The 12,098-nt window shown below is 33.0% G+C and overlaps 1 protein-coding gene across 10 annotated transcripts in view; it reads left to right on the top strand.

The window, feature by feature from the left end:
- Positions 1–6,873: 6,873 nt before the first annotated feature.
- The window catches only part of LOC117125542 (CUGBP Elav-like family member 2), a 93,782-nt gene continuing 88,557 nt past the window's right edge, over positions 6,874–12,098 (top strand). For all 10 annotated transcript variants that reach the window (XM_033272066.1, XM_033272067.1, XM_033272074.1 and 7 more), the window contains exon 1: positions 6,874–6,966. In XM_033272066.1, the coding sequence (XP_033127957.1) occupies positions 6,889–6,966 (78 nt within the window). In that variant the 5' untranslated portion in view covers positions 6,874–6,888. The remainder of the gene's footprint in view (positions 6,967–12,098) is intronic.

The following is a 12,098-nucleotide window of genomic DNA, read 5'->3' on the forward strand; positions in this document are numbered from 1 at the left end:
TCCCTAAATCTAGAGTAGTCAATATTTGCTTTATATACCTACATCAAGACCTAAAAAAGTAATGTAAATACAGTAGAACACACCAAGTAGGCCTAGGCTTTAATACTTCGTAGGCCTTAGCGATCACAAGGCCAGTCTCTCTCAGCATCGTAGGGGTCGCGTCTTCTTTACCGTGTGTCATAAATTACATAGTAATGCAGCCTTGAGATTGCATATCCCGCGACAGGGCAAAAAAGTTGTATCATTTAGGATGATAGTACTTTCTATTGCCCGCTTGAACTTTATATATATTAATATTATTTATCACACATGAATACACAGCATACATGATTTAGAAAACCAAATATATTTGAGAGAGAGCATTCATATCCCACCAGCTAACCATTTATAATTAATCTCTCTCTACCCAGAAGATATAATATATCTTCTGGGTAGAGAGAGATTACATAGATAAGTTCCTTTCCCAAGGACAGGCAAATGACCAGCATGATACTGATAGTCAAATCCCTGACTTTATAGCGGAAAGCTTGAATAGCAACCGTTGTGACAACTGTTCCCACTTGTAAACTGCCTCCATGGTTATGATGCCTTGATGTTTAGATGATGAGAGAGATTAAGATGATAAAGTTGGCGATGATGGTGAAGCTTTTGAGATGTTATGAAAGATCACAAGCTCTGTTTAACCATGAACTATGTGGCCAGTGAACTTCTTACCTTTGTCTTCTTCATACATCATAATTCACATGATTCATACTACATCATATTTGAATTCTTATTAGCCTGAGGCATATAGCAGGAGGCTATCTAAATTGACGTTCTTCATGTTGTTTATGTTGTTGTTGGTGGTACTCATTAGGGAGCTTTTGATTTGCATGATTTGCACGACGACACAACTCTAGAACGGATTTACTTATACGTGACCGTTCTGAGTTCTCTGCACAACGTTTTCTTGGGCCGCGGATGCTCAAGGCTACCCCTTTTACATGCATTGTGTGCAGTTTGTTCACAGTCAGGGCAAGCAGAAATACAGCAATCAGCAATGATATGAAATAGGTATGATTTCTGCTTATTTCATAAAATATATGGACGCTACATGGATGATATTCAATTATAACATATATAAATGTTGATAAAAAAAAATTGAAGAATAATTAAGGGTTTAATATCATACTTTCTAGTAATAGCCTCTGGTACTACAATGGCCTAATGATTAACCAAAATTTAACAAGAACTATAATATTTTTTTTTTCCTGCTGTGCTGTGCCCGCACTAATATACTGTGCACGTATGTAATCAGTGCAAGAGCTCCATTGATTTCAAAATTGGCACAATGCAAGGAAATAGCCTATCTACATTGGTACATATGTAATTATGTTAATTTCTTTTTTTTTGTTTGTTATATAAATTAAATCTCCAATTAGTATTACGGTCATAATGATTATTTATAACTAATAACTTTAAAAAAAACTAACCACAAATATTTTATTATATGGTCAAATTTAGATAAAATTATTATTTCAAATACTGTATTGTTGTAATTTGAGTAACTTTCTTCCATTTATTAATGTGATCCCTATGGTGAAATGATGAGAGCAGCTTAGCTCAGTCGGCTAATCTGGTGGTAGTACTGTTGTTATACTGCGTGTGCGCTGAACCGTGGAGATATTAGGTCCCCAGTTCAATTCCCATCGCTGCTTTCCTTGTGTTTCAGCTGTAGGGCTGAAGTGCAAGCTACGATAGTGCACCCTCTTTCGGAAGAGACGTTTAAGCCGTTGGTCACGTGTGCATTTATGGCCCATGTGCACATTAAAGAACATAGTACACTCTTCGGAAAAGAGTAGGGGATTGTCTCCTGGTGTACTGCCCAATCACCACCAGAAGGACCCCACTGGAAATAAGTCTTCTTCTAGACTTTCATGAGTTATTCTTGGTGTTTACACCGAATAAATCCATCTATCCATCCAAATATTTAGATTAGATTCTGCTATGTAGCAGAATCACATTAACTTAATCAAACCATCAATTGCTTCATGGACCTATGCTCTGATAATGCTTTTAATAGCTAATTATTCAAGCAACATTAGTGAGTTAATGTAGACAGCTTAAGTAAACAATTGCACTGTATCTCAAAAATAGAAATGTTGTTAGGGGGCCACTTCAAAATTTATGCTGCCACCGACAATCTGCAGATAGCGTTGCGTTTTTCAGTGCTCACAGGGAACAGAGTTGGATTTATCAGCCGGCGGATTTATGGACATTATACAATGCTGCGTTTGCCCAGCTTTAGGACACAGATGAAAATGGACATTGACCTGAAAAAGAACATGCACAGACTCACACATTTGGGGTGTGTCTTACGCTTTCACACTCAAGGACCAAAATCTCGCACATAAATGTAATGCCTGTATTATAAAATATATGTATACTATTTGTGACCTTTGTAGTCATCTTACTCAAAATTTTCAAACTTCAGTACAATCTACGGTATCATGGTAACGTCATATATACCAACAAGCTATAGTACTTTAAATATTCTAGCGTTGTCAGATAAGATCAAAGGACGCATACATCGTGTGGAGACGACTTGAAGTGCATGTATTCTCAAATAAAAAATGCAGATATGGGGTGGGGGTATAGTGGGAATTGATGAAGCCCCATATCCCCTTGGGGCGGAGTTTTCAAATGTCTCGCACCTGCTTATTTGTCTTGGAATCTGCACGCACTCCAAAGCCTGATCCCTTTCCGCTGTGGCAACACGCTGTGGCAACACGCTGTTGTAGCAAACCATGTACATGCTATGCACACGGTAAACAATAATACAAACTTGAATCGTTCAATCACTTGGCACTGCTTGAAATCTGTCTGCAGGTCCACAGAATGTTCTGTCTGGGGATTTCCACCACAGTGCATGTTTTGGTTTAATTTGGTTGTTTTTACATTATAATGATGGTTTAAATTTTGTTGCTATACTATAAAAGCAAATTCAATGGGCATTTTATTTTATTTATTAGTGTGTTATACAAATGGACACAGTCCCATGGGGTATGTGAAATATAGTTTTCTACTTTAGTTCAGATATTTAAATTAAACATTTTGCTTTTGCGTATTAAACCTTTCAGCTATTGCATACATATAACCACTTACGTTTTCCTAATGGTATTTTTATAACATCAGTTGATATTTATATGTCTGTCATATAAATATCGTCAGCCCATTTTTAATTCATCATAAAAATATAGTCACCTGTTTATGTGAATCCTGTTTAAAAAATGTAATAAACTATAAAATTATATTGTTCGACTTTTATGGTCAAAGGGAATTTTTATGTTTTGATAAAAATGTATTTTTTATATATTTTATAACTAGAGATGACTTTAAAAAGGAGTTTTTATTTTGCATGAAAAGTGTTGACCAAATTTAGGGAAATAATAGTTTAAAAAGTTCAATTTGGAGAAAAATTCTGGTTTATTTTATTATGTATTTTAATATTTATTGAAATACCAAATTCTGAATCAGTGTAAATATTAATTTGCAGAGTGCTCTCAGTAATCAAATGAAAACCAATTAAAAGGAATACAATCAAGATACTGTGCAACAAAGAGGTACTAAATTAACTTTATTATATTTTTTATGGTATTTGATTTGATCAATTAAATTCCTTGAACATTTTGTTAGTAACAAAGTTAAATTCTGAAGTTGAAATTATAGTATTAATTAATATAATTATATAATATAATTACAAAATAATTTGTAACTACAGATAAACATTAATAATTATAATATAATAATGCTTAATTATTGTAATTAATATAATTATATTAATAATTAGTAACAATATTATTAAGTATTATAGTATAATAATTATAATTTTTTAATTACCAATCAATTAATATATAGTATATTGATTAATTGGTATTTTTTTAAATTATCAATCAATTAATATACCATACATTAATTTACTAGACCTTTACAAACTATTATAGAAAGTTACATTTACACCCATTGAAAATTTTTTATAGATATTTACGTCTGGGATCTAAAAATCCCAGTACTGCTGGGAAAAGCCAAAAAGGAAATAACATCTCAAACATAATTTATAGCCTTAAATAAAAAATGTCACAATCTAACAGAGAAAATGACTAATACTTTAATATACAGTAATGCCTATAACTTTGTAAGGTATTTGGCATACATTCTTTCTTTTTATGCCATCCTTTATTCCCTGTTCCATGTTTTTGCTATCTTTTAATGTTAGATCATGCTACCATTTTATATAACAAGTCTGTGTTTACAGTATAACTTGGATTTTTTTGGGAGAGAGATTTTGTTTGGTTCTAAATGGTTTGATAAGAAAATGCAGATGGTGTGGTCACATGGTCCTATTACTTTTTGTTTACTGATAGTATGAAATAGTAAAAAGGTCAAATTTTGTATGGCTTATTCTCATTTCAATTACAATGCTGCTATTTGTCAAAAGCCAGAGCAGCCTGGTGAGGATGCTCAGTGGCAGCACCAACAAGGGGTATGCTGGGAAACCTTCAGAGAAGTCAGTCATTTCGTCAATCTATTACATAACATGAAGCAAAAACTTCAATTGGCAAAGACTTACCTGTAGAAAAGAGAGGAGAAGGTACTACAATGCTGAGATCCAGTTACACCAAAGTTGATCAAAATCCAATGGGAGCTAATATGTATGTATGTATAATCATTTCAGCCTGGTTCTCACGAGAGCCCTAGTATCTGGCTCGGGAGCTAACCATTAGCGCTAACCGTTAGCACCTGCGTGAGAACGGCCGATCGGTTAGCGCTAACCGTTAGCGGTATCCAGATACGCTAACGGTTAGCAAGCACTATTGGTTAGCAAGTTGAGGGCGTTTCTATCATCAACCAATCACACGTACGCGTTTAAAATTTCCAGTTTCTTATTGGCTAGTGATTCGATCATCATATTGTTGGTATTCGGATCGGGATTTTCTCACATGGACGCACAGCAGCTAACGGTTAGCAGGATCTGGATCCTGCTAACCGTTAGCTGCCGTGTGAGAACATAGCCTAAGTGTGGGAACACTGCTTAGAAAAAGCATTTTTACCGGCTGTGTATACCATTTTCAAGCAATTTGATGTGCCTATTCCTAAAATTTATTTGATCATGATGGGGGAATGTACTTGGACTTCTCGGTAGGGACCTTGGATCAGGGTTGCCATTTGGCCGTTTTAACGGCCAAAATCCTCAAATCTGGCAGTATGAACATTTTCCTGGGTGTAGAATATGCAAAGTCACAGCTAATAATAATATTTAATTTAATAAGCGAACATTTATTTCTAAAGTACCAGTGTATATATTGTAGGCTTATAAGCAAGATTGCACAATGTACTAGTGCTTTAAAAGCAGTTGTTAAACTTTGTGCGCACTGCATATAATAAAGTTATTGCGCCCTCTAGAGATATTAATTTTTCAAGAAAAAAATTTAGTATGCAGTATAGAAATTACTTTTGAACTAATCAGTATTTTATCTTTGAGGATTCAAAAGATTTGTTGTTCATTTTTAAATAAAAAGAAAACCAATATATTTAATTATGTATGGTTTAATTTTGTAAAAAGCCAAATGTATTAGTGTTGCTAATTTCTTATTGGTTATGTCAGTATAAAGATGAATTAAAAAAAAAAAAAAAAAAAAAAAATGAATAAAAGTAATGAGATGATATATGCTGTGTAGGCCTATATCTTTTTGGCTATTTGATTGCTTCCTTGAATATTGCTCAAAAATAGACAATTCAATTAGTTAAAGTTAGTGCACCCTCTAGAGATAGGAATTTTACAAGGGAATTAAGTTGTGGTATGTAGTTTAGAAATTACTTTTCTAACTACATAGTTAAGTGTACATTTTGTTTTTGAGGATTAGATTTGTTAGATATGAAAAACAATACAAGTCTGTTACTGGTCCTTGTAACCGTGATACTGGATCGCATATGGTGGCTATGACTGTATAATTATGGTAAAATTATTTTAAAAGCAAAATTAATTAGGGTTGGTTATATATCAATTATTATAATGATGATTACTGCAAATGATAAAACTAATAAAAAAAGTGTAAACATAATGATTGACTCATTTAGATGAGTAAACTAATATTGAATACAGTAATACTTTTTTATTTTCAATGTATTTCTATTTTTAATTTGTAATTGGCTGAGAAAAAAAAATGTTTCTGTGCCTCCAACCATGAAAATTATTTGGAAAAAATGTTGTCTGTACAGTAGGATATAGCCCTATAGTGGTGGTCTGGAGCAAGAAATAAAAAAGAAATTTCCATTTCTCTAAAAATCGCCCAATGAAATTTGCAATGCCTAGCGTACACTAAATAATCCAGTAGTGGATGTAACACAATGTAACACAAAAAGAACCCCCAAAATTGTCCTTCTAAAAATGCATTTAAGTGCTGATTGTGTAGTTGTGCACTTTTTCCAGCCCAGAAGTCAACTAAATGTTGAAGCAGCACAAAAGCAGGATATATTGCATCATCCCGGGAATCATCCTCATTCCAGGCTTCTGATCATAAAGCATGATATAAATTTGATGACGTTGAATATGTGAGTGAACTTTTGATGCAAAATTAGGATGTCATTTCTGAAATGATTGAATTGATCTTTGGAATGTACGCACAACTACATACATAAAATGCAAGATTGATTTTCAAAACATAGAAGAGATACTGTATACTTATTGGTCAGCTATTAGTTCAAAGGTTAAATATGGGTCTCTGTTGGTTATGACCTATGTTGAATGACCCTTGGGGACCCCCTATCAATGCTCAATTCCTGCTCATTTGTACCTGTGTTTTCATTGCTTGGTATGCATGTGGTTTAACAAGCTATCATAGTTTGAGCATGGCAAGTAATGGAATGGTTGGAATGGGTGAGCAGTGGATTGAGGCTCCCTCGTCACCCGCAAGGCCTACAGCATCCGTAAGTTGAGAGAAGAAAAAGGTGTTGAAGTGTTTTTGTTAATGGTACAAGAAACGAACTAAAATTTAATTATTCAATGAGTAGAAATACTGTTTTATATTTTAATTTGTATAATCATTAATAATAACTTTATATAATATTTATAATTATAGTAATAATAATATTTTGTGTATTTTAATTAATATTTATGATAAATAACAAGGATAAACTGACTAAAATATCATGTACCTCTATCATTCAATACATTTATTATTATTGTTATGAGTATATATAAGTAAGTTGAGCCCATAAAATGTTGTACCATATTACAGAATTATAAATCATGATTTAAAACTAATATTGCAAAGCTCATTTATGTTCATTTAAGCTGTACTGATTTGAAACTAAATGAGTAGGTTGAAAGAAAGGGGACATAAATGATTAATCTATTAAAATTACTTCAAAATGAAGTCATTTTTTAAATTGGTGGAATAAAAAAAGTAAATCCGTCTACTTAGCCTCCTTGTTGTCTGATAAATCAAGCACATTGTTTGAATCAATCAATCACTTTTAATGAAAATTAAACCATGTAATGAATGAGAATAATCATGGGCTATACGTTAACATGATGATTTGATATGGAGTTTGATATTTGTCATGGTTACTAGGTTTATGATACAGGTGCAGTCATCATTTTCATCTTGGAGGGCCACTACAAATATTACATAACATGTTTATGCAGTTTTTTTTAGAAACATGTTCACACACATGGGTACAAAGTTATATCCTCTGAGTGACTCCGCTCAGGCATTTTCATCTCCTTTACCATGGTCACATGACCACCATTGTCGCTCCCACTGCCTTCATTGTTATCATTGCTGGTAGCATTGCCACCAGTGGCAGTCATGCAACACCACATAGCAACAACTGGTTGACAATGTACTACCGGTTGGCAAGGGCAAGTGGTAGAAAATTTTGGCAATGTGTCTAGTATAGCAACAGGCCAGGGGACAGCAGCCAGATGTGGTGATTGACTTGGTGACAATGGCTGGGTGACAGTAGGCCAGTTAACAATAGACTGGGAGACAGTTGAGTGGGTAGGAACAGACCTTTATAACCTCTTGACCCTCACCATTATAATTGCCTACACTATAATTTCATTTTTCTTGTCTACTTTTCCACAATAAATCTACATTCTACCTAAGAATTCTACAATCAATACGTAAACATTATTTCTATCATCACATCTTTATAAGGATGACAAACCCCAACACCTAACTTCTTTTTTGTATTTCTCTCTCCATACTATTCATGACTGCGAGTTATAATGATGACATGTTGTGGTAGGGTAGACAAATCATGCTTGTTTAGGTAGACAAGGCAATTGAAAATGTGTATGTGTTTGGTTAAGGTTGCAGAGTCTCATAAAAGTATATATATTTTTGCTCAAAGCAAATCTACCAAGCCTACTTAAAAAGAATCCATATCCATCATCTAAATTTGTTTGTGCAATCATTGGATTTTGCCAGAAGATTATAGTAGACCAGTCGAGACCAAAAATCATCTCATTGTCATATGTCATGGTTATAATTAATATAGGTTAATGTGCAATGGTACATGATGATAATAGTATCATGCAATGGTGATGGTATATTATCATGTGATGGAATGATTATACTTACTTTTAAAGTGACCTGCAGCAGCTGAACATTGTCCTCCATTCCCCTCTTTGCCTTCCCATAGCTATGTACACTCATCCAGTCATTGATATTGTTGAACCATGTCATTCACTGTCTCCCTCCACTTATTTTTCCCCTCTATATATCCTTCAATGGTGTTTGTGCACTTTAACCTCTAATTATGTGTCGTGCAAAATTTAGTTTCCTTTTCCATATCTGCTGAAATAGTACTTTCTTATCTTCGCCCACTCTTAATATTTCTTTATTTATTATGATTATTATAAATCAATAATACTGTAATGATATTGAAATCCATCATAATCCAATTTTTAGCTTATTAAAAAATGGGCTGTTTGTGGTGTTGCATAGTATTCACACACTATCTTCGTTGTTTGTCCTTTATTCTCTTGAGGAATTAAATTATTAAAACAAATATTAAAAATCATATTTTTCAAGTATATACTCATCTAAGTTAATTAGTTAGGCCTGTACATATTAATCATATTGCTATTTATTTACAAGCCTTGCTTTTTTGGTTACGTCACTACTTGTTATTATGAATATTAACTTCATTTTAGATAAAAAGATGCAGAATATGAAGATATTAGAGAACATAAAGTAGTAAAATCCTTTTATATAAGCTCGTACATAAATTATGCTCTCTTGAATACAGTAGCTCTTTGAAATTTTCGTAAGAAAAAATTACATTGCGGTAAACATAATGATTCGCACAAGGCTATTACCTGAGTTTTGTAATCGACTCCAAAAACCATAAACCTACTTCCTGAGCAATTCAATGATGGTAAGTGTGACAGACACATGCACACCGCTGGCACTATAGTGCTTAGGTCGATGCGATAGCATCTTAAAGTGAATTTTTATAACATACTTGCATGACATGGATAGTTTTACTTTTATAATTTACCATAACTGCAAGTTAGCGCAAGACTTATTGGTACAGAAAGAATGAAAGATGTGACATTTAGTATCTAGAGAGCAATTACTGAAACAACAGCAAGTAATATTAGACTTAATACACATACAATGATGCCTAATATCATTATCCTCCTGAATATCACTGGGAATGATATGGACAAGATAATAAACAGGCAATTCAAAATTGTTATCAATAAATGTGATGATATTATCATATTTTAATTTGCCAGAGACACTGGCTTAATTTCAAAAACAATAATTTCTGCTATTACTCTGCAAAGATGATGGTATATTAGCCAGTTATTATGGTGTATTATATTATCATGTGATGTTGATGGTAAATATATGCAATGATGATATAATATGCAATGGTGTTAAACACTATTGTGTTAATATGCAATGGTGTTAAACACTATTGTGTGATGGAGATGGTAAAATTATTATGGGATGATGATTTTATTGTATGTTCTTTTGTGCTGATATTATTATTGCGGTGTTCATAGTACGGTATATCATCGTGAAGTGATGATGTATATTATGTGACATGGATAGTGTATTATTTGTTGGAAATTATATGTCATCTTATGTAGTGATAACATGTTATCATGCAATGTTCATGGTATCATGTGATGTTATATTGATATAACATGTGATGGTGATTTATATTATTGTGCAATGGTAATGATATATTCTATGTGAGGTTAATGGTATGTGAAACTATTAACAAACCTTATACAAAAAGTCTGTTGTATATGGGGCCCTTTATAATTGCAAAATCATCATATGATGATGGCAGCAACTGGTCAAGAACATGCAATTATAATGGTACATTATGCAGTATTCATGGTATTTTAGGGTGCAAGGTTGATGGTATATTGTGTGATGATAATACTACAATAAATTGTTTGTTTGCCCTTCATTTTTTAAAATTATCATCAGATAGAATAATAATAACCCACAGTTGACATTTTGCAGTGAATGTAGGCCTAGAATAGCAATATCTTACATCAGCCAACGAGTTTAGACAACTTTGTCAGGGCATCTAGCAAAAAATAAAGATATTTTTTTTTAATTTGTAAAGAAAAAAACTAAATAAAAACCTTTTAAATGTTTTTTTTTTGTTTTGCCACCATTTTTGTTCAGTGAGTTAGGGGCACCGGTGAGGAGGACAATGAAACAATTTTTTTTAGGCCTTATGCCATGTTGATTTTATGTCATTTTGTGACAATGGTAGTGTATCTGTGCATGTTGAAGAATGTAGAAAATTGTAACAAAATTGTTATTGATTATGTGCCTGCAGTAGTTCACACACTATTGCACAGAGCTGTGCATCACGCAGGCCAAGAATCTTGTGTTCGGCCTGATGTACTTCACAGCTTGATGCGTTTTTTTAAATGTACATCAAAAAAAAAAAAAAAATACATACGAAGTGCATTCTCCTTCAATTTTTTTTTTCTATTTGCCTGTATACTACTGTGGGTAAGCCACCAGACTCAGAGATTTCAAGTTAGACAAATTTTTAGGTGTGAGACTTATGAGATAACATGGTATATATGAGGTAGCTGAGAAACTATATTAATTATTTTGGTCCAACATGTTATTTTGGCTCAATTGTCTGCTGGGCTGAGTTGTTGGACAGTTGGGGCTGAATTGATAATACGGTAGTCTGAAGTGACTGATATTCTCAAAATTAATCCGATTTTAAGTACTGTTGATATTGTTTATGTGCCTGCAGTAGTTCGCACAGTATTACACAGAGAATGTTTACTAAAGAACTACAAAAATTCAGAAATAGTATACATATTTTTTAATAATAGGCAATTCTCAAAATCAATCCGATTTTAAGTACTGTAGTTGAAGAATCTTTAGTAAAGAGCTACAAAAGTTAGAAATAGTATACATATTTTTTAAATAATAGGCAATACATTTATGTGTGAGATTTTGGTCTTTAAGCGTGAGACCGTGAGACAGACACCAAATGTGTGAGTCTCACGCCGAATGGGTGAGATTTGGTAGGTCTCCAAGGTACATGTTTTCTGTTGAAAATGAAGGATCACATTGACAATTGCTCTTTAACAAATTGAAAAATTCTGATTATAATAGCAATTCTGGAATCCTTGAACTAACAAAGTTTTAATGTACAAGCTGTTTGGACACTTAATACATTTAAAAAAATTTTACCTTATACAGTAGAAAGCGCATAATTTAGAGGTCTCAAGTACATGAGAGCCAAGAAAGCAGACTTCCTTTCTATTTTAAATAAAGATCTTAACTAGAGGTAAGTCTATCCTCACCACCCGGGTACTTCAGAGTTAGCTTAGGTTATTATTACTATTAGATGCTGTGAAATAATCACCTAATTTACTTTTGTTTATACCATTATCCATCTTCAAAATGAAGAATGTAAATTATTAATCTTGTTTATGTATGAAGAAATTCCATAAATATCTGTACATAATTCTATTTTTACCGAAAAAGTTAATTCCTTCACTATTTCTCTGAAAAATTAATCTTCAATCTTGTGTTATGTGCTTGTGG

Source organism: Anneissia japonica, unplaced genomic scaffold, assembly GCF_011630105.1.
Source record: "Anneissia japonica isolate Jap-2015-1 unplaced genomic scaffold, ASM1163010v1 scaffold7731_len1735946_cov199, whole genome shotgun sequence".
Lineage (NCBI taxonomy): Eukaryota > Metazoa > Echinodermata > Crinoidea > Comatulida > Comatulidae > Anneissia > Anneissia japonica.